General features: G+C 44.6%; 1 protein-coding gene and 1 long non-coding RNA gene across 52 annotated transcripts in view; one reads left to right on the forward strand and one right to left on the reverse strand.

The window, feature by feature from the left end:
- RIMS2 (regulating synaptic membrane exocytosis 2) overlaps positions 1-5,141 on the forward strand; it is a 741,645-nt gene extending 736,504 nt beyond the window's left edge. For all 50 annotated transcript variants that reach the window (XM_053313368.1, XM_053313376.1, XM_053313396.1 and 47 more), the window contains 2 exons: positions 569-708; positions 1,948-5,141. In XM_053313368.1, the coding sequence (XP_053169343.1) occupies positions 569-708; positions 1,948-2,166 (359 nt within the window). In that variant the 3' untranslated portion in view covers positions 2,167-5,141. The remainder of the gene's footprint in view (positions 1-568; positions 709-1,947) is intronic.
- The window catches only part of LOC128352855 (uncharacterized), a 60,265-nt gene that overhangs the window by 12,858 nt on the left and 21,614 nt on the right, over positions 1-25,793 (reverse strand). For both annotated transcript variants that reach the window (XR_008320660.1, XR_008320659.1), the window contains exons 2-3: positions 7,975-8,104; positions 3,485-3,607 (exon numbers count right to left, since the gene is read on the reverse strand). This is a non-coding gene — a long non-coding RNA (uncharacterized LOC128352855). The remainder of the gene's footprint in view (positions 1-3,484; positions 3,608-7,974; positions 8,105-25,793) is intronic.

The following is a 25,793-nucleotide window of genomic DNA, read 5'->3' on the forward strand; positions in this document are numbered from 1 at the left end:
AGTATCTGGCTGCATTAAGAGCAGCCTCCTGCTGCATCCACACTTAATTAGGATGTCAGTCAGTGGCTGCTATGATGTGCAGTCTAGTGGAGTCACAATGCTCCATGTGGTGCTTCAGCAAAGCCACGTGATAAGTTCTGACACTTTTAAAACCTGGGAGCACAGGAATAGTGTTACTCCATTTATGTCCATTTGTAATAACGGGGATAATTACACTAATGCTGATTTCGCAGTTGGGTTTTCAAAGCATCAGGCTCATCTTGTGGCTTTGCCTCAGCCCTGCATGAAGCCATACTACTCTTTGAGACTACATATCATGGCAGCCACCATCAGTAGGTGTTGAAAGCCAGATGTGCACAATGCCACGGGAGGAGGAGAGATGAAGAACAGATAAGGCTGGCTATTCAGTGTGCCCCAAAAATGGAAAAAATGCCCCAAAATATGGTGCATAAGAATGTATTCAGATTATTTATCAGCTAAATAACAGGTTTTCATGTAGAATGCTAAACAGTATAGCTAATGTGCATGATTGGACCTCTGACAAATCTTCATCTTTTATTCCCCCAAGCACCATATGTAAAGGTGTATCTATTAGAAAATGGAGTCTGTATAGCCAAAAAGAAAACAAAGGTGGCAAGAAAAACGCTGGAACCTCTTTACCAGCAGCTGTTGTCATTTGAAGAGAGTCCCCAAGGGAAGGTTTTACAGGTAATTAACACCTAGAGCCTTGTATATCTAACATTCTTCCATTTCAGCATCATTAATTGAATATACTTGACTAACTGCCCCATATGCCACCTTCTGCATAGCAATGTCCAAAGCTCTCTATTATACTGATCTCAATGTTTGCACACAAGTATCTAACTGCAACATTAATACTGAGTCATGTCCTACCTTGCTGCCATAACAAGCCCATTAGATGGATTCATGAATAACCAATAACTGATGCCATCACCAGGGGCTTAGCTATAACTGAAGAAGCGGGGACAAATGTGCGTGGGCCCATGAGGGAGGGAGGCCACTGGCTGAGAAACAGACAGCTCTCCCCTCCTACCCAATTGGCAAGTTTCTGGCTCCTGATTGGGATGTGTAATATTATTTGTATCGGAACAAGAGAAAGGGCATGCCAAGAATGTTTTGTTTTTACCATGTCAGCAAAGAGAAGTAGGTGATGACAGAGGGCCCAAGGGCCCATCTTCACTTCATGTGTCCCAGGGCCCACTTCAACCTTGTTACACCCCGGACATCACTCTTTTTGTCTTAATATTCTTATTTAAAGGCTTTGATCTTACCTTTTAGTTTGATTGTGATATTTATGCCATGCATCTTTCACTACCAATGATATAAACTAAGCTGAGAGCAAACTCCAAAAAATGAATAGGTTATCATGAAATTGTTTGCACTGGGAAATACCATCACAAGGATTCAATCCACTGTAACAAAGGGAATGCCTCTTGCAGAGATGTGACCAGGCAGCTCCTCAGTCCTTGCTTGTGCCTCAGAGCTCCTTGAAATTCCATAGAAAGAACATCAGGAATACCAGAAACTTAATGGTATTCAAAAACCATTCCTCACCTTGTGCAGGAGGCATCTGAGTCTATTCTCATTGCAGTTCTGACACCAACCTCCATAAGTGGAGGTATTTTGAACAGCTGCTGATACATAGCAAGACACCTGAATCAGAAGGTCAAACTGAAAAGCCCTAGACTAGAGTATGCATCAAGGCACTTGGATAGACATACACACAGCGACCCAAGTTTCAAGCTTCCTAGTTTAGTTTGCTGAGTCAAAGGCCTTTTTCTTCTTCTCAGACCATCCAGCTTGGGAGACAATGAGATTCTCCATTTATTTTTTAAATATTCTAGATCATCGTTTTAATAGACCTGAAGAATTTGCTTCCATATTTATTTAATAGAAACCTTTATTTCTTTTTTTTTAATTCAACAGATAATCGTCTGGGGAGACTATGGACGTATGGATCATAAATCCTTTATGGGAGTGGCACAGATACTTTTAGATGAACTGGACCTGTCCAACATGGTGATTGGCTGGTTCAAACTTTTCCCCCCTTCATCCCTAGTAGATCCAACTTTGGCCCCTCTTACAAGAAGGGCTTCCCAATCGTCTCTTGAAAGTTCAACAGGACCTTCTTACGCTCGCTCATAGCAGCTGTGAAACTTTGTCATAGCAACCAGCGTTACAAAAAAAATTAACAGGTTGCAAACCCTGGTAACACTGCATGCTTAATGTTGTGTCTTCGGAGCCTGTTTCTAGGGCTATAAAGCGATCCTGTGTTCTCAGAGGAAGTTGCACACATTGTGCTCTAAAGAAAGTCCTCAGGTGAAGGAGTGGAGCTGGAAAGAACTGAATGGTTTGGAGTCAGTGACACTCAAGTTTTAGTCCAATCTGAAGCCATGGATTAAACTAAAGAATCAAGCTGTCTCATGCAACAAGAGTCCCTTTCAATGGCACATCTATTTTCTTGCTCCCTTTTCTTTATCTGCCCTTTCTCCCCACCCAAGCCTGGTTATGCCACAGAAATGGAGCTACCCAAAGAAGCTATGCCACAAGTCATTGGAAGGATGGAAGAAAAGAGGCTCATTAAAAGAAAGCCAGCTGTCATAGCAGTTATTAAACTGCAGAGGAAACCCGCCTTATTAGAAAGGTTGAAGACTTATAGTGGCAGGCTTTATTACTCCAGCAATTGCTAGAGTCAAATCCAGTGTGTGGACTCTGAAAAATAAAATTCTGTGGCTGTACTGTACTGTATGAAATTAAAGAAACTTTTTTGCATGGACACAGATTATGCTGAACACTTAAAATTATTTTCTTGGGGCTGCAACTTGCAAAAAAAGAATAAATCAGCCATTTTCAACAATTTATATTATTTTTAAAAATAAATTTCACTAGTGCATGGTTTTAAAGGGGAGAGAATGCAACAGGGTGATAAGACACACCAAGTTTATCATTCTTTAAACCAATCATGGTCTGTGTTTTTGCAGACAAATGAAAAATAAATAATTTCTAGCAAATATTTAAAATTATGTTTATGTGACAAGAAATAAGTGTAATATATTAAATTTATTTAAATGTAAAAGGTACAAGCCTTGTAAAGATCAACAATATGTGCAAATTGTACACTTCTTTTCCCTTCTTGCCTCCCACCCACTCCGCCCCGCCCTCCTTTTGCTCTCTCTCTCATTCCCTACTTACCTCCCAGGATGATCATTATACTCTGAAACGGCTACTTTTTGACTTGTTACTCTCATGCCCCATATTTGGTTCAGAGTTGCAGATGATTCTGCATTTCTGAATTACTTGAGGAAAATATTGTTTAAGAACTTTTTTCAAGCATGTTGAAACCGATTTTGCAACATGTCTTGGGGAGTACATTACAATAATTCAGCATGTATTTGATAAAAAAAATTTGAACTTTTTGCAGTTTATTGTACAGTGCATGGAAACTTATTTTCTTTTTTCTCACCTTCAAATTAAATTCTGCAGCAAAATACTGGAATCATGTGGCCATTTGTAATATGTCTTCAATAAATTTGTTTTCAGCACCAGCATCATTTGTTCAAAGGTTGAACTATCATTTCTGGAAGGTCTTGAAGAAATAGCAAGATAACAGTCCTATTAAATAGCAGCATCATTTGCACGAGCCAAACAAATTGGTACCCATTTAGGGTCACAATAACTAGCAATTAAGTTGTTATATTCAGTTTCATAAACTACATTTGTGATGGCAAATCAGTGACTATGAGCCTGACATTAAACAGTTAAAATTTGAAGTGCAATCCTGCACCTATTTATTATTTAAGTTCATGGTAGTTACATGCCCTAAGAGATGGCAGGACTGCACCTTCTGATTTTTAAACGCCTTAAACAAAGTACATGCAATTTACTAGTTTTTTGACACCATCACCAAGAGCCTAAAAGCAAACATCACAGGTATTTAAGAAGAAGAAGAAAACTTGTCTCCTGTTTATCAGGTAACTTAGTACCATTGGAAGGAGTAGAAGAAAGGTGGGGTACTTTAAGTCTAGATTTTTCATTAATGTCTCTTGATGAAAGGGAATGTAACTTGTTTATGTTCAAGTGAACCATCCTTTCCCCCCTTGTATCTTTAAATGTCTTTAAGACATGCCCATTGTTTAATGTTGAAGCATTGCAATAATTTTTGAATATACATGATGTTTAAATTAAGGCCATGCACACAAGATATTCTGGTTTTGTATGAAAAATCTGTACCTGTTAACCCAAAATGTACATGCATCATAAGAGGGCAAAGGTAACAATAGGCATCCCTTCAAATGTTCTTTGTTTTATATGGTACAATGTGAAATAGGTCAAAATCCTGAGTACAGTCCCTCAAGTTTGCCCAAGAATTCTGCACAAGTGTCAGTGCAATGAATAGGGATTGTGCAGCTGTGGTGCTGGTGAATTGCACCAACTTTATCTAAAACTCCATCTCTGCACCAGTGGAAAGAAATGTCCTCAAGGATCTGCCCCTTCTATTGGAATGAATGGGGGAGCATTTGCTGGTGGGAGTTCTGCATGTGTACCAGAACCCTTGCAGAAATGACTAAACTGGAGTAATGACATTTTCACTGCAAAGTAATATAAAATGGATAGGTGTTAATGAAGATTGGTAAAATGTGTTCATTGAAATAATCAACAGTGTATGAGCAACCAATAAATACTAAAAATTGACATTTGCATTATCCCCTAGGAGAAAAAATTATTTTTTAAACATACAACTCCCTTCCTGATACTGTGATACACAGTCATGCATTCTTTTATGCATATTCCTATATGAAATTATTTCTAATTCAGACAAGGAGGACATGATCATATGGAAAGTCTGTACATACTCAGTCATTATGCAGTATTTATTTTGAAAGTTGATTGTATTTTTTTTAAATATCCACATGTCTGCAACTCTACTTATTTAGTCATGTAAATAGCACTCTTCCAGTGACCACAGCTGTCTTGTACATAGTCTGTTTTAAAAGTAAAGAGAATTGAAGTTGGGGGACAAAAGGGCAGATTAGGCCTGTTAATGAACACCAACTAATGTAAATCAAATTCATTCTGGTGATGGTATTTAACACTTTAAATAAAACATTTTCTTTACAGAATTTGTACATGATTCTTTTTGTTATGTATCTTTTCAAGGATACAGTCGTGATCTCCTTGGAAAACAAAAGAACAAAGGGTTGTATTCAAAAACGCTATTCATGACTAAATACATTTGAAATCAGTGAGACTTATATCAGTCATGACTAATTTGTCTCACCTTTCTTTGAGGAAAAAGGAAAGGGGGTGCAATCGAGTTGGAGTCGACTCCAAAAAATTCTTCCTGTGCAAGGCCCATTGAAAAAAATGGGAGTACAGCAGAGGTACAGACAAAGGAAATGCTTGAGGAACAACTCCTCACTTAACTTTGGGGTGGTTGGTTGGAGGAAGAATGAAATTAGTTTGGGAAATGAGGAAGGAACTCCTCAAGCGCTTGGTGGGGGGGGGGAGCTGTGCCCGTATTATACGAATCGAATCTTGCGTAATTCTCAAATCTAAGCAAAACCCCCTTAGGCCACAGCAGTCAGTGCCAGCTTGTGTACTGGCACCACTTGAGGCGAAACCAAGATGCTGCTAGCCATGCTCTCTGATACCAGCATCAGGGAATGTGGACTGCACTGTCTCCCTCACCAGTGCCTTTCCCCATCTCATGGCCACCATACTTTTGCCACTGCTTCACTTGCTGGAGGACTCCCCCCCTCCCCCGCTGCCTTGTTCTCTTCCACATGCACAAGCCTCTTGGTGGAAGGCATGAGAGAAAAGAGCCACCCAACAAGCAAAGTGGAAGCAAAGGTATGGCCGCCACAAGATGGGGAAGGGCAGTGTATACAAGGGAGGTGGGCTGGCCTTGCCCCTGATGCTGGGGCAGTAGGTTGGGGAGCAGAAAGCAGCAAGGAGCTGGGGAGCAGTGGCAGCAACAGGCAGGTAAAGCGATGCGGGATGCCTGTGCTCACCGCCCCATAGTACAGGTGCCGCCTGAGGTCGTTGTCTCCCCTCGCCTCATGGACAAGCCACCCCTGACAGCAGTCACCTGGGCATCCAGCTGCTATGCATGTTGGGAGCTCACTTTATTTGTGTTCCTCATAGAATGCACACTGTAAAGAAGAGTCCCTAAGTTAAAATTCCAGCGTATGCTTAAGTTACTTCCCCCCCACCCCGCCCTCCATAGCTGACGTGATCCGCAGCCCTCTGGTGATGGAAGGAGGATCTGCAAGGAGCCTTTAGAGTCCCTATACTGAAGGAGTTGTTGTAAATCAGACCAGGCACAGAGGGAAGGAGAGAGTGGATTTCACATCTCTCTCCTCCCTCCAAGAGCCCTTTCCACTTGAACAAATATGTTCCTGAGGGTTGTGCAGCCTTCAGGAACATATTTATACAAGTGGAAAGGGCTTTTGAAGGGTGGGGAGATAGGCAAACCTCTCTCTCCCTTCTGTGCCCAGTTCACTGTGCAAATAAATCTTCAGTGCAGCAATGCTGGAGGCTCCTTGTGGGTCTGCAGCCCTCCTTCCGTTGCTGAAAGGCTGCAGATCATGTCAGCCAATATATTTATACCCTGCTTTTCTGTACAGAATCTTTAAAACAGCTAACAAACTCCATATAATAAAACACAACTCATTAAAAATAATTAAAACACTGAAAAAATGACAAACAGAGACTAAATACCTCTGAAATACATTACTTTTAATTGCCCTTCAAAAGGGTAGTAAACTAGAGTCAGACAGATCTCCCCTCAGAGGGTGTTCAATACCTTTGACTTAAAAAACAACACTTACCTATATTTATTTATTTAGCATATTTCTATACTACCCAAAATTTGTGTGTCTGGGTAGTTTATAATTAAAATCATTTAAAACATCAAATCAATTAACAATTAAAATCGTGTAAAACTAAAAACATTTAAAACCCCAGTATTAAAAATTTAAAAACTATAAATCTAATTAAAAGTCTTGGTGGATAAATGTGTCCTCAGTGGCTCTTTAAGAGTTGCCAGAGATGGAGAGGCTCTTATTTCAATAGGGAGCATATTCCAAAGTCCAGGGACAGCAACGGAGAAGGCCCGTTCCCAAGTAGCCGCCAGACAAGTTGGTAGCAACCGCAGATGAACCTCTCCAGGTGATCTTAACAGGCGGTGGGGCTCATGGCGAAGAAGACGTTATCTTGAATACGCAGGGCCTAAGACGTTTAGGGCTTTATAGGTAATAACCATATATGTTTCCAGTGAGATCCGGTGAGACTAATAACAGGGCTGGGCAGCTGCTGAGGGCTGGGTCCTCAGAAGAGTCAGCTGTTGATCCTGAGACCACCTCGGTGCCCCCAGCCTTCATGGCCTGCCTAGGTAGGAGGGGGGGACCGAATAAGGACAGTTTGCTGAGGGGCCCTGAAACCTGGAACTGGCCCTCTCCAATAAGATTACAGTTTTACCTATTAGGGCATGGCCAAATGATGAGAAAGATCTCACCCTTCAGCACCAGCATATAACAAAAAAGGATGACCATTTGAGATGGCACAGCATCAAAAAGCACTCAACTGGTAATCATTCATGGCAGTTACTGAATAGTGAAATCTAGATGAAACCTATTTTTAAAATTTATTTATTTCAAGCATTTCTATCCTGCCTTTCCCCAACCTATGTTCAAAGTAGCTTACAATACTATGCGACATTAAAAACACATTCTAAACAATGAAAAATATATGTATTTAAATTAATCAGATAAAAACAGTAGCAGCCAAAAGTATAAGAGATTTTTTTAAAGTCCAAAGTACAGGAGAATAAAATCATCTGCACCTGGTGCCTAAATGATATCATAGTAAGTGTCAGGCAAACATTTCTGAGAAGGGTATATCATAAGCATATGTGCCACCACAAAAAAGTCTCTGTCATTGCTCACCACTCACCTAAACTCTGAAGGTGGGGACATCCAGAGAAGAGCCCCAGGTGAAGAGCTGAGTGAACAGGAAAGTTCATATGTGTTGTTCTATTTGGATTATTTAAACCAAGGAGATATCCTTCAGCTAAACCAGTAGCCTAAATGAGGAAGAAGGACAATGATAAGCTATTTGGTAGTGCTAGGTTTAACTTGAACCTGTTTTCTATAGAAATATTGGTTGAAGAATGTGCCCCAAACCAAAGTCTTATAAGGAAGGCATTCTGAATGTTGCCATGGTGATCAGGGTATGATTATACTTTTTGGACACGCCACCTGGAAATACGTGTGTGCCATGTCTCATAAAATTAGTCTATTAACCTGAGAAATCTAATGAAATGCGATGACAACTCAGTTATGTGCAGAGTTGTCATACATTTAGAAAAAACTTAAATAAGGAAATGCAAAATTGAGCCATTTCTGCCTTAAGTAAACTAGATGATAGATTGTAGGCCACTGATTTGCAACATAAAGTAATAAAAGGAATCAATATTTTTATAAAATTGAAAAGACACCTGCCAAAGAGTTACAAGAAACATCAGAGTGTGAAAATAAGCTTAGGTATATCTGAGCTAAAAGCCCTCCAAGATGATTGATAGATAGATAGATAGATAGATCTCATTTCATTTCATTTCATTTCTAGACCACCCCATCCAGAGGCTCTGGGCGGTGTACAACATCTTTTAAAAGACATAAACACCACAATTAAAACAATGCTAAAAACAATTCAAAATGATTAAAACTATTTAAAACCAATTAAAATACATTTTAAAAACACAACACTTTACAAGCCTTGGAAGGCCAGGCCAAATAAATAGGTTTTTAGGGCTCTCTTAAAGGCCAAAAGCAAGCCTAAACTGCGGATATCTGCCGGGAGTGCATTCCTTAGACCAGGAGCAGCTACAGAAAAGGCCCTGTTCCGAGTCGCCACCAGACGTACCGGTGGTAACCGGAGATGGACATCTCCAGATGACCTCAATAAGCAATGGGAATCATACCGAAGAAGGCGCTCTCTCAGGTAACCCGGACCCAAGCCGTTCAGAGCTTTAAAGGTAATAAGCAGCACTTTGTATTTTGCCCGGAAACATATCGGCAGCCAGTGCAGCTGTTTTAAGACAGGCATAATATGGTCTCTCCAGATTACCCCAGAGACCAATCTGGCTGCCACATTTTGGACTAAGTGAAGTTTCCGAACTACGTACAAAGACAGCCCCACGTAGAACGCATTGCAGTAGTCGAGCCTGGAGGTTACCAGCTGATGCACCACTGTTTTGATATCGTTTATTTCAAGGAATGGACGCAGCTATCGAATCAGCTGAAGCTGATAGAAAGCGCTCCTGGCCATAGCCTCCACCTGAGATACCATCGTGAGGTCTGGATCCAAGAGCACTCCCAAGCTGCGTACCTGTTCCTTCTGGGGGAGTGTAACCCCATCCAGCCCAGGATGATCTAACTCATCCCTTAAATTCCGACTCCCCACAATGAGCACCTCCGTCTTGCTTGGATTCAGCTTCAATTTGTTATCCCTCATCCAGCCCAATACTGCCTGTAGGCAGGCATTTAGGGAGAGAATGCCATTTCATCATCATGATGATGATGATGATTGATGATGATAAGGAGAAACAGATTTGGGTGTCATCAGCATACTGATAACACCCTGCATCAAATCTCCTGATGACCTCACCCAGCGGTTTCATGTAAATATTAAAAAGCATTGGTGACAAAATGGAGCCCTGAGGGACTCCATATAATAGCTCTCGTTTTAAAGAGGAATTGCCACCAAGCTCCACCATCTGGAATCTGCCTGAGAGATAGGAGCGGAACCACTGCAAAGCAATGCCTCCTATTCCCAATTCCCCCAGGCGATCCAGAAGGATACCATGGTCGATGGTATTGAATGCCACCGAAAGATCCAAAAGAACCAACAGAGTCACACACCCTCTGTCGATTCCCCAGTAAAGGTCATCCATCAGGCCGACCAAGGCAGACTCAACCCCATAGACTCAACTCTAAAGCCAGTTTGAAATGGGTCTAGATAATCGGTTTCCTCCCAAACCGCCTGGAGCTGGTTAGCCACCACTCTCTCAATCACCTTACCCAACCATGGGAGATTGGAACCCAGCCTATAACTGTCCATCACTGAGAGATCTAGGGAAGGCTTCTTAAGAAGTGGTCTAATAATTGCCTCCTTCAAACAAGAAGGCATCTTACCCTCCCTCAGCGATGAGTTAATGATATTAACTAGGCCATCTCTAACAATGTCCCTGCTAGATAAAAGCAGCCAAGTGGGGCAAGGATCCAAAGAACAAGTGGTAGGCCACATCGCCCCAAGCAGCTTGTCCACGTCATCAGGCATCACAGATTGAAACTGATCCAATAAAATACTGCAAGAGGAATTGCTGGACACCACCTTAATAGACTCTGCAGAAACAGTGGAGTCCAAGTCGGCCCGAATACAGGAGATTTTGTCCTCAAAGAACCCATTAAAAGCATCACAGCAGAACAAAGTCCCCAGGGATTGGTTTGAGTTGGAAGGAGCCTGAATCTAACTCCTCACAACCCAGGACAGCTCTGCTGGACACAAACCCGCAGAAGCAATGCGCATAGACCAGAACTGGTTTTTTGCTACACGCACCGCCTCCGCATAAACCTTCAAATGGGCTCTATGCCGTGTCCTGTCACATCCAAGCCGAGTTCTCCACTTGTGCTCCAGTCGCCTACCTTGCTGCTTCAGACCCCGTAACTCCTCTGTATACCAAGGGGCCACTCTTAAAGCAGCTCGGAAGGGACGCTTAGGAGCGATCGTGTCTACTGCCCTGGTGAGTTCCCTATTCCAGGTTCCCACCAGGGCATCGACAGAATCGCTAGCAGGACCAACATAAAACCCTCCAAGGCCTTTTGGAATCCTACTGGATCCAACAGCCTTCTCGGGCGTACCATCTTAATAGGTCCTCCACCCCTGCAGGGCTGGGTTGTGGCTGTGAAACCAACCTTAACCAGGTAGTGGTCCATCCACGACAATGGGGAAACCACAGGATCCCGCACCCACGGAACACCCCCCTGATCCGAACAAAAGACCAAATTGAGTGTGTGGCCGGCAACATGAGTTGGTCCTGAAACTAGTTGGGATAGGCCCATAGTTGTCATGGCCACTATGAACTCCTTAGCCGCACCAGACAAATCAGCCTCACAATGGATATTGAAGTCACCCAGAACCAAAAGTGGGGTGACTCCAACACCAACTCTGAGACCAGCTCCGTCAGCTCAGTTAAGGAATCAGTTGGGCAGCGGGGTGGACGGTACACCAACAGAATCCCCAATCTATCCCTAGTTGCCAGCCTTAGAAAGACACACTCAGTGTAAGTCAACTGTCGCACAGGGGCCCTAGTAAGGGAAATAGTATCCTTATGGACCACAGCCACCTCACCCCCGCTGCCCACATCCCCATGCCTGCTCCACAACAGAGTAGCCTGGTGGAAGAAGCTGGGCCCAAACTGGGCCATTAGCCTCCCCCATCCAGGTCTCAGTTATACAAGCCATGTCGGCTTCCTCATCCATGATCAAGTCATGGATGATTTCAGTCTTATTCTGAACTGACCTGGCATTGCAAAGGAGCAAGGCTAGGTTCTGTGGGAAGTTGGAACTGCTCCCCGAGGCCAGAGAGCTTACAGGGCAGCGGAAGTGGAAACAGTAAGTAAATTACTGGTTTCTCTTTCCCTGTAATGGCCAGCTGCTCTGCCAATGCCAATTCTATTCCCCACCACAACAGTAATAGCTGCCCCAGAGCCACTGGACACACATCTGGCATCATTCTGCCCAAGAGAACCCAAACACATGACAACAGAAGGCCTGGCACAACCCAATAAAAGGGAGAACTAACAACAAACAACCCAGACCTCTAACCCCACCTTATAACTCCCCCCCCCAAGACCTCAGTCCCACACTGAAGGCCTGGCACCAAAGGCTGGCCCCCTTTGGTGGTCAGCTTTGGTGGCCACCAAAAAGGGGTCCACTGGCTTAATATATGCTGCCACGGACTCCAGAAATCTCTCCTCTCACGAGAGTTCTCTGGTCCTTGGGGACAGGTGAAACAAGTCAAGCACTCAGAGAGAAGGCACAGGTGGAATAGGGCAGCAATCCCAAGCTGGTCCTTCAGAAGGTCTGGGGCTGCAAAAACAAACCTCCTCAGTTGAGACAGGAATGCTCAGGCAGGGTGAGACAGCTGTTCTTCGTCAGGATTGGTCAGGGAGCTGACAGGATCTAGCCCCCTCCTCTCGTGAACCTCTTTGATCTCCCCTATTTAGTGGAGAGAGAATAAAATCTCTGTTGGGGGTTGTTATTTTTTTACCCCCAGTAGGTAAAACAGCAGAGCACTAAGGAATGAGCACACACTCCAGTTACAGAGTTGGTAGTAGAGGATGGTTTAGTTGTTGCAGCTATTTAGAGAAAACACATGGAGATCCTTGTAGAACTAAATACTAAATATTTATTGGTTAATTACACTTGGATAGGAAAAACCTAATCCTAAACTAAAGGACTACATAATGAATAGGTAGGAAGGGAGAGAGATGTTTCCATCTTTTCTCTAGGAGGAAAGGAAGGATTGTGACTCAGCACAGGAAGTGCGGAAGCAGATGCGTAACCAGGGTGGGGCTGGCAGGGCATGTGCCCTAGGTACCGCTGAAGGGGAACACAAAGTGCCTGCCATGCCCTGCCCCCACCACCACAATTTTTTTTAAAGGAAACAAATTCTTTTTGAGTCAGGGCAGCATTGCCCTCTCCCCCCCCCCCCCGGCGCAGGGGTGCCGCACGACCTGCCAGTCGTGAGATCTGTTCCATTGGCTCCTGTCCTGGCGAGCGGAGGAGTGAAGAGCACACCGCCCTCATGTCCTTATCACGCCCTCATGTCCTTATCACTCCCACATGATGAGCGACAAGCGGCTGGGTGCAACGTGCCTCTGACCCCTCCCCTCGCTCCCTCTCGGCTTCCTAACAGTCCTCCTCTCCCCTTCCACTTTGCTAAGATGCTAAGGCTGCTATAGGCTGATCAGTTTATTCATTTTGCTGGCAGCATGGTGCCTTCTTGAGAGAACTTGAAGAAACTTCCAACCCTCGGGTTTCTGTGCACGCCTGTCTCAGAGTTACCCTTTTTTGGCGTGGGAGCTTTTTGTTTATTTATTTGTGTATTTATTCATGCCCCTCGTGCAGGAGGCGGCTGAAACCACGACAGGAAAAAGGAACCAGCAACTGAGCCACCAGGAAAAACAAAAACAAAGGGGCGGCAAAGCTAAGGCTGAAGTGAGGGTGGCGCATCCGGACGGCTAGGGAGGAAATGAGTGGAGTTTTTAAAAAGGGGCCATCGCGCAGAGCAAACTCCTTGCGCTTTGGAAAGTAGAGTGGCAGAGAGATCATGTGAGGTGGGATTGCGAGTCCCCGCCCATGGATTGTAGAGTAAACTGCTGCGCCTGTGGTGGACTCAGAAGAACAGACAGTGGCTGTGAAGGTAAGAGCTGCGGGGTCCCCGCCAAACTCATTAGGGAAAGACAAAGAGCGCCTCTGGTCCGAGAAGGGCTGCACAGGGTCCCCACACCCATGCATTTCCCAACCCCTGGGGTTCCCTTCCCTCTGGACCCCCCCCCCATGCCCGCCTTCTTTGAACTCAGTCTTCCCCACCCCCAAAAGTGTTACCAGCCACCATCCCTCTTGCCCTCTGCTGAGAATTTCAAAATGCAGCTTCTAGTTGCAGGAAAGGGAAAGGAAGCAGCGCCCTCTCCCCTAAATGCCTCCTGCTCCTCCCCCACCCAAATTCCATACCGTGCCTCTAGCCTCTCTAGGAGTCGCCACTCTTTGGCTTTAACCCATTGATTGAGCACACAAAATCTCTCTCCTCTCCCAAGGCTGTTTTACTCCCAGGTTGAGAGTAGGGATGTGCACGGAACCACGGAGGCGTGGTCCGGCACTGGGGGGGCATGTAGCTTTAACGGGGGGTTGGTAGTACTTACCCTCCCCCGCCGCTCTTCCTCCTCCTGCACTGGTGCATTTTAAAATCTTCCTGGGGCGGCAGAGTTCCTTCCTGCTACCCCTGCCCCTGTCATTGTCATCCAAAGCCTTCAAAGGAGTACAGCTTGTGGTGTGCATGAGCCCTGCGTGGCGCGCGCGCTCGTCTCTGCTGCTGGCGTGCGCGCGCTAGTGGCGAGGACGAGCGTGCGCGACGTGCAGGGCGCATGCACGCCGCTAGCTGTACTCCTTTGAAGGCTTTGGATGACAACGACGGGGGCAGGGGCGGCAGGGAGGAACTCTGCCGCCCCAGGAAGATTTTAAAACGCACCAGTGCCAGAGGGGGAAGAGCGGCGGGGGGGTAGTAATACCAACCCCCCCCCCAACGCTACATGCCCCCACCCTCCCGGACCTCTGGACTGGTCCGGCGGTCTTTTACATTGTGCCCAGACCGAACCGTGCACACTCCTAGTTAAGAGGGAGCCGCGGAAAAACCGGGCTCTCTGCTTGCGCAGCTATATGCAGCAAAAGCAACTAAAGAGTCGTCGCCATGCAAAAAAGGCTGCCGATGGCGACGGCGGCGCTCTCCATTCTCTAGTCCTTCCTGTAGTGAGGTGTGTGTTTGTGTTAAGATGCTGCGCCTCGCAGAGGAGCGTCTTGGCAGCCTAGTAGGTTCTGCTTGGGGCGGGGAGAAGCATTTGGACTGAGTTGTCAGCAATATGCGGATGACACTCAGCTCTATTTCTCCTTGTCATCTGATCCTAGGGAGGCAGTGGATGCCCCGAATGGGGGCTGGAGGCCGTGATGGGGTGGATGTGGGCTAACAAACTGAAATTGAATCCGGATAAGACGGAGGTACTGTTGGTCAGTAGGAGAGCCAATCGGGATGAGGAGATTTTACCAGTTCTGGATGGGGTTGCACTCCCCTTGAAGGAGCAAGTACGCAGCTTGGGGGTACTACTGGACCCGGCTCTGCTTTTGGAGGCTCAGGTGGAGGCGGTGGCCAGGGGTGCCTTTGCATGGCTTCGGCTGGTGCGCCAGCTGCGTCCCTTTCTCGAGAAGGCAGATCTGGCCATGGTTACCCACGCCTTAGTCACGTCGCGGCTGGATTACTGTAACGCGCTCAACGTGGGGCTGCCCTTGAAGAATATCCGGAAACTACAGCTAGTGCAAAATGTGGCAGCGAGGTTTTTATCTGGAGCTGCCCATTGGGAACATATCACCCCCATTTTGAAAGAGCTGCACTGGCTGCCGGTTTGTTTCCGGGTCCAATTCAAGGTGCTGGTTTTGACCTTTAAAGCCCTAAACGGTTTGGGCCCAGGGTATTTGAGGGACCACCTGCTCCCAAGGGTTGCTGCCCGCTTGACTAGGACATCTGAGGGGGCCCTGCTCCGGGTGCCGACAATGAGGGAGGCCCGGCTGTCGTGCACTCGGGACAGGGCCTTCTCTGTTGCTGCCCCTAGACTCTGGAATGCTCTCCCGGTGGCCATTCGTTCCTCGGACTCCATCACAGTTTTTAGAAAGCTTTTAAAGACTTGGCTTTTTACCCAGGCTTTTACATAATCGTCTTTTACTGCTGTTCTTGTGTGTTTTTATCTGTTGTCTTGTTTTTATGCTTGTTTTTAGCTTGATGCTTTTACTGCTTTTTGCTGTATGTTTTTAATTTTTGTAAACCACCTTGGGGTTTTCTTTTAACGAAAGGCGGTATAAAAATGTAAAAATAACTAAAATAAATAAATAAATTTGTGGGAGTAGCTCTCCAGAGCACGCGGGTGAGCACCTGCTTCCTGGCAGGGCTCCTGTAACTTTTACAGCTGCACACAACAGAGAGGCAGCTAGAGCAACTTTCCTCACTGTGAAAGTTATGAGATAAACTTCCCTGGAGTGTGATCTCAAAAAGGTAGTTATGGCACTCTTTTTGCCTTACTGCCCATCAGACACGTAACAAAGGGGGGGGCAGGCAGGGCACGTGCCCTAGTCGCCAGTTGCAGGGGGGGCGCAATGCGCCTGCTATGCCCCGCCCCAACCACAACAATTTTGTTTTTTTTTAAATTCTCTTTTTAAAAAAATCCTACCCCCGCATCAATCCCAGCAGGCCGCCGCTGCTGCTCACCGCCGCCAGCCAGCCAGCACCGCCTCCACTCAGGCACGACTCGCACGAGAACTCTCTGAGTCCGGGAGGCGGGCGGGCGCTCTCCCATTGGCTGCAGAGAGCGAGCACTGCCAATGCCGATTATTTTCAGGCAGCGTTTGCTGCCTAAAAACATCTATTCCCCTTTCTCTCCCTCTCTGGAGGAAGAGAAAGGGAGAATAGATGCTTTCACAAAGCAAGCCTGCCCGAAATGAGACCCAAAGAGCTCGCTCAGGCTCTAAGGAGCTCGAGGCCACCCCCCCTTTGTGACGTCACCAAGGGGGCATGGCCACATGCAGAGGGGCGTGGCCTCGAGCTCCTCTGAAAAACTGCAATTTATTGGGAGGAATAGAACAAAGGCAAGGCATCAGCTGCATTTAGCAAAATGTATTGAAAATATGTTCATCTGATATATAATTTATCCTCTTGTTTTCAATACATTTACTATGATTCAAATTTACCATATATGATAATTATTCAATAAAATGAATAATGTTTGAAGTTGGAAACTTATCAATTTCAAACTGTTCTTTTAGTTCCCTTTTGCAAGCACATTAATAAAAATTATATGACATATTTAATTTATTGAACTTTTTAATAAATCTAATCTAGTTATTATAAATCTAATAATTAAAATTGTAATAATTTTAAAAACTTGTTTTAATAATTTTATTATATTGTTTTTATTGTCATGTATTTTAATTTGTGACTTTTAAATATTTTAAATTTTGTACACCGCCTAGAGATATGCATATCAGACGGTATAAAAATATGATAAATAAATAAATAAATAAATAATGTACGCCAAATTACTTTGCCCAGTCAACAACAGGCGTCACTTACTAGTGTTTATTAGCCTACTTTCCAGTAGGCTTATGAGATCACCCAGCATTCTGTGTGTGTGTCCGTGTGTTCCCCCCTATCAACTTCGCAACACCTGGACCAATATGAACAAAATCGGGTACAGTTGTAGGGACACATAGGGACACCTCAACGGCCTAGTTTGTGGTGATGTCATCCACCCCAATCCAAGATGGCGGATGTGTAAACTTTTGAGGTGTAAGTTGGCTAACTTGTGAACTGCCTAACTGATTTGAACCAAATTTGCTACAGATGTAAGGACACATAGGGATGCCCAAAGGGTGTGGTGTGTGTTGATATCATGCACTCCAATTCAAGAAGGTGGCCATGTGAACATCTGAGGCACAAGCAAGCTAATTTGTGGATTTGTGTGTGATTTGTGGGTAATACTTGGATATAAATTTCTTCAATGCAGTAAGAAAACTTCAGTTATAAGGAACACTTATACAAAGGCAAAATAGTGTACTTCCTACATTGCTAGTTGAATATGGTAGAGCATTTATTATTCATATGATAAGATAACACATGACCAGTGTTCTCTCTAATTCCCCCCCCCACATCTGAGTGCAGAATGAGTTTTGTTCTGGGCAGGAGTATCAAGGCAGTGTGTGCGCACAAGCATTCAGAATAGAGCCTTCCTGATTCAACCTGAGTGGGATCCAAAATTAACTGAGCGGACATCAGAAAACTTGTGAGCACATGCACACGCCTTAGAGGTGATTTAGATGGGGCTCGTACACATCAGAGGGAACAGTGCACATGACTGAAAACTCTTCCAGATAAAAACACCAATCCCAAGGTGCGCTCCTTATTCCTTAAACTTCCTTAAATTCTGCAGGCTCTATAGCAGTGATGCTCAAACTTGGGTCCTCAGGTGTTATTGGACTTCAACTCCCATAATCCCCAACCAAAGGCCACTGAGGCTGGGGATTATGGGAGTTGAAGTCCAATAACACCTGAGGACCCAAGTTTGAGAATCCCTGCTCTATAGCAACCCCTCTCCCCATCCCTCCCAAAACCAATCTCCTTGGAGGAAGAGCAGGATATAAAAAATGTGAATGTTGTTGCTTGCTGGCAGATAGCAGCTGGGGAGGCAGGGGGGTTGCTAAGACACACTGCTGGATTTGGAATGCAATAAACATGCTGATCAGGGAATGTAAGGACTACATCCAGTCTCCAGTACCTCTCTGAATAGCTGATAGGTGTGATTCCTGCTTTCTGAAGAAGGCTGTATCTGTGCTGCCTCAGCAATTTAACTGCCCAGAGATTTAACTGCCATCAGTGAAAGCAAGGAAGGTGCCGTTATAATTTTCAGGTAGTGCCATAATTTGTTAATTAAAAGATTAATGAGCTTGACTTGTATTTTTGAGCTGATATTATGGTGAAGTTATCTGAAAGATGGGTGTCAGATGGGGGGGGGCGCAAATTCAGTGCTTGCCCTAGGCGCTGTTTTCCCTAGATACACCTCTGCTGCCCATAATCTCTGGTATGTGTCAGATCTTGGAGATTAGCTCAAATACTTGGGATGTTTTTGTCCCTCCCAAGATGGCTTAATCAGACTCCAACTGCTGGTTTGATACAACTTCCTTTCTGTTGAAGAGACTTGCTTTGTGTTTTGCTTTTTTCACATTTACATATACTGCCCCATATACAAATCTCTGGGCAGTTTATAGGCTAAAAATACAAGCAACAATTAAAAGATTATATCATGTAAAACAATTTAAAATAACTATTCATAAAACTTAAAAACATTCTGAACTAAAAGTTTGATAAAGTAAGTGCAAGTTACTTTAGTGCAAGTGTTCAGCTGATCATGGGCTACTGATTGTGAGTGATGATGGGACATCTTATTTGGTGTTCATGTATATAGTTCTAGGGTTTTGGGGAGTGGAAAGGTAGCAGTTCTCTCTCTTTGTTACTGTATATTCAGAATTGTTTTCTTGTTCCAGCATTATCATGATGGCTGAAATTGTCATGGGGTGCATGATATAATGTCAATATTTCTATCTATCTATCTATCTATCTATCTATCTATCTAATTTGTATACTTATCCAAACTTCTATCTCTGGGCAGTTTACAGCAACATAAAACAGAGTAAAAATGAAAACCTTAAAATAGGCAAAGGATTATTCTCAATTATTTCATATAGTCTGTTACACACCCTCTTCTTTCTCCCTCCCAAATTAAATAGTTGGTACCTTTTAATTAAAGTCTGAACTATGCCTAGTTCTAGAGGGCATGTGTTGGAAACGGACATTGCACGGTGGGGGGTGGTGCACAATTTCAGTGCTTGCCCTAGGCACCATTTTCCCTAGTTATGCCTCTGTGCGGAAGAGTCAGATCAGGGGGCACAGAGTAGAGACAGGTAGAACAGTTAGGGAGACCGTTTGTTTGTTTGTTTGTTTGTTTGTTTGTTTATCTATCTATCTATCTATCACATTTGTACACCGTCCCAAACTTTCGTCTCTGGGCGGTTTACAATAACATAAAACCAGTTAAAAACATATACAAAAACCCAAAAACAATTTAAAAATTTAAAAATAAATCAGAGATTAAAACCCAAAAATATTAGGAAGCTGAGAAAGCTTGGGAGAAAAGATGGGTTTTCAGATGTTTTTTGTAAATTGCCAGAGATGGGGAGGATCATATCTCAGCAGGGAGCGCATTCCACAATCTCGGGGCAGTGACCGAGAAGGCCCGTCTCTGTGTAGCCACCAAACGAGTTGGCGGTAACTGTAGATGGACCTCCTCAGATGACCTCAATGGGCGGTGGGGCTAAGACGCTTTCTTAAATACCCAGGGCCTAAGCCATTTAGAGATTTGTAAGTTATAACTAGCACTTTGTATTTTGTCCAGAAACCTACTGGCAGCCAGTGTAGCTCCATCAGTAAAAGATTTACGTGGTCTCTCCAAGATGACTCAGAGACCAGCCTGGCTGCTGCATTCTGAACCAACTGAAGTTTCCGGACTACATACAAAGGCAGCCCCACGTAAAGCGCATTACAAAAGTCAAGTCTGGAGGTTACCAACAGATGTACCACTGTTTTGAGGTCGTTGATCTCGAGAAGCATGCGCATCTGGCGTATCAGCCGGACCTGATGGAAAGCACCCCTGGCCACCACCTCAACCTGAGAAACCAGGGAGAGGTGTGAATCCAGAATTACTCTCAGACTGCCAACCTGTTCCTTTGGGGGAAGTGTGACCCCATCTAGAACAGGCAGATCAAAATCATCTCTAGAGTTCTGACCCCGTACAATAAGTACCTCCGTCTTATCTGGATTCAGCTTCAGTTTATTCTCCCTCATCCAGCCCATTACTGCTTCCTGGCAGGCATTTAGGGAGGATATGCCAGCTCCTGAAGAAGTTGACATGGAGAATTAGATCAAGTAGATAGTTACTCACTATCTCTACTCCCAATGCCCCTAGTGGTCATTAGGATAGTTGGTGCAAAAGGTTGATGCACTGGAACTCCAACAATCTCCTGAGATGCAGTCACTGTATCTGGGCTAGACCTCCTCTTAGCAACAGGTAGGGCCAAGTTGCTAGGATACCAAGGCAGGACTTTTTTCTAGGCCAGTCCTGTATGATTAGCAGTAAAGGGGTTTTGTCAGAGCTCCTAAAGTTCACCCCCGCAAACTCCAAACATTTAACGAGGGGAGGGAAATAACATTTTTTTTAAAAATCGCTTTCCTTTTCCTTAGGCCCAAGGGGCTTGAAGAAGTCAAATTCTTCACTGGAAGGAGAACCAGAATGTCCTACCTGGCACCACTACACTCCCCCTTCTGTCATGGCTGCATTCCTAAAACACAAACCAAGTGCCAAGATGGCTTTCCCCACACTTCTCTCCTGGTTGTCACTTTCAATCGGAAGACAAGTTCTGAGGCACAAGCTGTAAATATCACAGCGACTTTCTTTCTTCCTCCTGCCTTTCTACAGGGCAGCAGAGGGGAGCAGAAATAAGCCAGGTTCAGTTCAAAGTGGCCTTCCTTCCCCTTGCCTGTTTTGAGCAGGGAAGCCAAGAAGGCTGCTGGGCTGGCTACCTACTGTGTCACTTCAGCAGCCTCAAAATAGACTGCAGCAGCAACTAAAGCCCATGCCACCTTTACGTCAGCCAGGACAAACAAAGTCAGCAGTGGCAATTGCCAAGGTGCTTGAAGTAATTTCCTAGAAAGGGTCCCTTCTTACTTTCCTGCCTTTTTAAAAGCCTGCTTTCCAGTAGGCTTATGAGATCACCCAGCATTCTGTGTGTCTGTTTTGTGTGCCCCGCCATCAACTTCACAACGCCTGGACCAACATGAACCAAATCGGATACAGTTGGAGTGACACAAAGTGACACTTCAATGACGTAGTTTGTGATATCATCCCCCATCATTCAAGATGGTGGACACATAAACTTTTGAGGCACAAGTGGGATAACTTGTGAACCGCCTAACCAATTTGAACCAAATTTGCTACAGCTGTAGGGACACATAGGGATGCCCCAATGGTGTAGTCTGTGATGGTGTCATCCACCCCAATCCAACATGGTGGACGCTTGAATGTTTGAGGCACAAGTGCTCTAACTTGTGGACTATCTAACTGATTTGAAACAAATTAGGTACAATTGTAGTAAGTGACACATAAAGACACCTCAACTGCATAGTTTGTGATGCTGTCATCCACCCAAAGATGACGGACACATAAACTTTTGAGGCTCAAGAGCGCTAACGTGAACAGCCTAACAATTTGAACCCAAATTTGCTTCAGCTGTAAGGACACATAGAGATGCCAAAATGGTGTAGTTTGTGATGATGTCATCCACCCCGATCCAAGATGTCAGGTGTGTGAACCTTTGAGGTGCAAGTGCACTAACTTGAGGATTGTCTAACTGATTTGAACTAAATTTGGTACAGTTGTAGTGAGTGACATACCAGGACACCTCTATGGTGTAGTTTGCAATGATGTCATCCACCCCGATCCAAGATTGAGGATACATGAACATTTGAGGTGCAATAGATCTAACCTGTGGATCTAATTTGAACCAAACTGAGTCCAGTTGTAGAGAAAGTGAAAAGAAAGTAGGCAGATTAGTTCTTACTAGAACAACTTGAGCTGGGTCTCACAATCAGTGAGACCTGGTTTTGGAGAGTGAGCGGGGAGAACAGGGTAAGCCCACTCTCCCTGCACAAGAGCAGGGTGGGAGCCCTGGGCGGCCAGATCAGCCGCCCACAGGATTGCCAGCTCCGTGACGGAGCCGGCAGGGGCTGGGGGGAGCGGGGACCAATCGGCCCCCAGAAGCTCCAGCATGCCCTGCGTGAGCACTCAGGGCATGCCGGCGAGACCCCTGGAGCCAGGAGGAAGCTTTTTGCCTCCCCTCCAGGGTCTCCTCGTGAGTAGCTGCGGCACAGAGCTGCGCCACGGCTACCCACGATAAAAAAACCCGAGTTGGCAGAGCACTCGCTCTGCAAACCCAGTTTTAGGGGCGGGCTACTTGAGCGGATTACCCACTCAGGAACCACTGGGCTCGCAGCCAAGCCTGGTGGTTCTCACAACCGCAGAAAATCAGGCCAGCGGAGCCTTCTGTTTTTTTACCTCAGCACTACAACTAGCCATGTAACTGCTCCTGACAGCTTTCCCCCCCTCAGTCTGCACCTCCCAGTGAAAGTACAGGCACACTGGAGAGGGATGACATCTCTTAGTCCCCAGTGTATCCTAAGTAAGCAGCTTCCCTTATGGGGTAGCTCAGGGCATCAATCCCATTTTAATTTAGTACTTCCTGTTACAATGCTTCATTGAAGTGATTGTGTTGGCTAATAGGTTCAATAATTGCTCGTTGGGCATTGTGCTGGTTAACTTTCCTTAGCCTTATATGTTAACTTTACAATAAATAAAGGGGGAGTATTCTCCCCCCAAATCATTTTTGTTTATTAAAAATAAAAATAGCATGCATACATCTCTTGAACTTCCAGAAATTATAAGTAACAATCCAATTATAGGTAACAATAAAAAAATTATAAGTAACAATCCAAGATTCAACAACCCTCCTTTGCCAACTCTCCCCCTCACATCAGATATTGCAGAGAAAGAAGAACAATGAATTAATCAATCTTGTACTCAAAAACACCTAATCCTGGATGTGGATGCTGTAAAGGTTCCCAAGTTAGAGCAAATAATTCATCTGAATTGTTCCTTAGATAAGAAGGGGTGGGGGTAATTTTGCCATTGAATAAACACATCAGGGCTATTCACTCTTGATTGATTGATTGTTAAATTTATATACTGCCTTTCATTCAAACAATCCCAAGGTGGTTTACAGCAAAATTTAAAAACAAGATTGTAAAAAAGACACAATTAAAATATTAAGCTAAAAATATAAAACAAATCTGATTAAAAATTTAAAACAAAAGCATAAAAGCAATGCAGAGTACAATAAGCAGCAGCAGAGACAATGCTCAGGGGTCGCATAACGGTTATCAAAAAGAAAAGAGGAGGCATGCAGCCCAGGTCTGCAGGCTCGTGAAAACCCATGCAAATCTCCCTCACTTAAATGTGGGTAGCCCAGATCCTGTACCTTGTTCTTTACCGAGGTAGGACAAAACTAGCAGCCATCTTACCTTGGTACGTTGATTGTGTGGGTGCATGTGTTGTTTCTAGGAGTTCCTGGGAGCAAGTGGCCATGTTTATAATAGAGTGCTGTGGTTACAGGGGTCTGCATCTGTGAATGTGCTACTCTGCATAGCACCCTCTACGGTTCATTACTAGCAATGCCTTCAGTAGGGTTGGTCCTGCCTCCTGCCCCTTCAAGACCAATCAGGGGACATCTGATAATGTAAGAAAGTTCTGGTAGCACAAAGCATGCTGGGATAGCTCTTTCAATCTTTAGAGGACCCAGCTCCCGATTTTAAAAATGGAGACCATGGCTGCCTGGATTGTCTGGGTGCTGAGACTGCAAATTGACTGGCCAAATCACCAGTTCCCAGAGTGCACATGGAGTCTGACTGTCAATGTTCAGACAGGCATGCTGACATTGGTTGTGTCATGCAAATCAGGGGCGTAACTACTATTAGGCAAGGGGAGACGGCTGCCTGGGGGCCCCCACCCCAGAGGCAAGTTACATGACTATATATTGTGAAGTGACTGTGTGTGTATCAGCAAGGGGCCCATTTTAAAATTTTTTCTCTGGGCCCACTCCAGCCTTGTTACGCCCCTGATGCAAATCCACTAATGTTGGCATGTTCCACCCAACTTGTGGCTCAAACCCAACATCTATAACCTACTCCAGCTATTCTTCTCTAGCTTTTGTTCATTTCACTTCTCATACAAATCCTTAAGGACTGCAAGGCAAGCAAAATGGTTGGAACTCCAGCAGAATGCCAAACAAATCCCCTCAAATTGCAATAACAACTTTTGTTTACTAGTGCATTATTTATTGGTCTCATATACAGAGCTCATGGCTATTAACACAGCTTGAATCCGAGCAGAAAGAATGCAACCATTAAATAAAAATATGGGGTAAGCATGTGCTATGAAATAAAAATGCTAATTGAGAGGAAAGCACAATCCTGCTTGAACTACCTTGCTGAAAAGTTGTTGTTTTTTTAAATCAGTAAACACAATTGAAAAGAGGACACATTCATGCAATATGAGCAATATGGGCAATATGAGTCTTATCTCATTGACCTGGAAGTAAGTGCTATTGAGTTCAATGGGACTTTCTTTTAAGGAATCCTATTGAGGATCATAGTTTTGTTGCTTGATTCTTTAATGCAAAACTAGATGTGATGTTGGAAATGCATGAATGCATCTCCGAAATCTCCACCTCCCCTGTGAAAGTAGCCACAGGGGGCCGTATGGGTCAGGACCATGGCATGGAGGCAGAGGGTTAACCCTCCCACACACTCCAGGGTTTGGTCTAAAGGTGTATGAGGCAGCCAGCCTGCTGAAGCTAATCAGGTCTGGATCCAGCCAGTGGGTGAATGGGAAGTCCACCTAGGAACCCTATTTTCCTAGGCGGACTTCCTATGTTCCTATGCTGCTTCAAATTCCAGCCTGGAATAAGGGCAGGATCTAAATGTGATCAATATATCAATCACACAAACGTGCTATTGGACACAACAAGAGGAACAAACTACTTCGACGATGACAACTACGTATATACTGCTTTTTGACAAAGAAGTTGTCAAAGCTGTTTACATAGAATAATGATTAAATTTAAAAAATATAAAATAAAACAACAACAACAATAATAATAATGTGGTTCCCTGTCCCCAAAGAGCTCACAGCCTAAGAAGAAATGCCAAAGAGACACCAGCAACAGTCCCTGGAGGAATAGTGTGCTGGGTTGAACAGGGTGAGTTGCTCTCCCACGGGCAAATATAAGAGAATCACCACTTGGAAAGGTGCCTTTTTGCCTGGTTAGCAGGGAATATATACATATGTCTATCTTCCTCTAAACCAGGGCTGCTCAACTTCGGCCCTCCTGCAGATGTTGGCCTACAATTCCCATAATCCCTAGCTATTGGCCACTGTGGCTGGGGATTATGGGAGTTGTAGTTCAAAAACAGCTGGGGGGCCTAAGTTGAGCAGGCCTGCTCTAAACCTACAAAGGTATATGTGTCTATACATACAAAGATTAGAATCATTCAGACAATGTTTTTTTCCGTGATACACTATGGAAGTGAAAGCTGGACTTTGAAGAAGCAAGATAGAAAAAGTATTGATGCTTTTGAACTTTGGTGCTGGAGAAGACTTTTGAGGATACCATGGACAGCCAGGAAAATCAACAAATGGATCATAGGACAAATCAATCCAGAATTATCAC

The sequence above is a fragment of the Hemicordylus capensis genome, chromosome 4, assembly GCF_027244095.1.
Source record: "Hemicordylus capensis ecotype Gifberg chromosome 4, rHemCap1.1.pri, whole genome shotgun sequence".
Lineage (NCBI taxonomy): Eukaryota > Metazoa > Chordata > Lepidosauria > Squamata > Cordylidae > Hemicordylus > Hemicordylus capensis.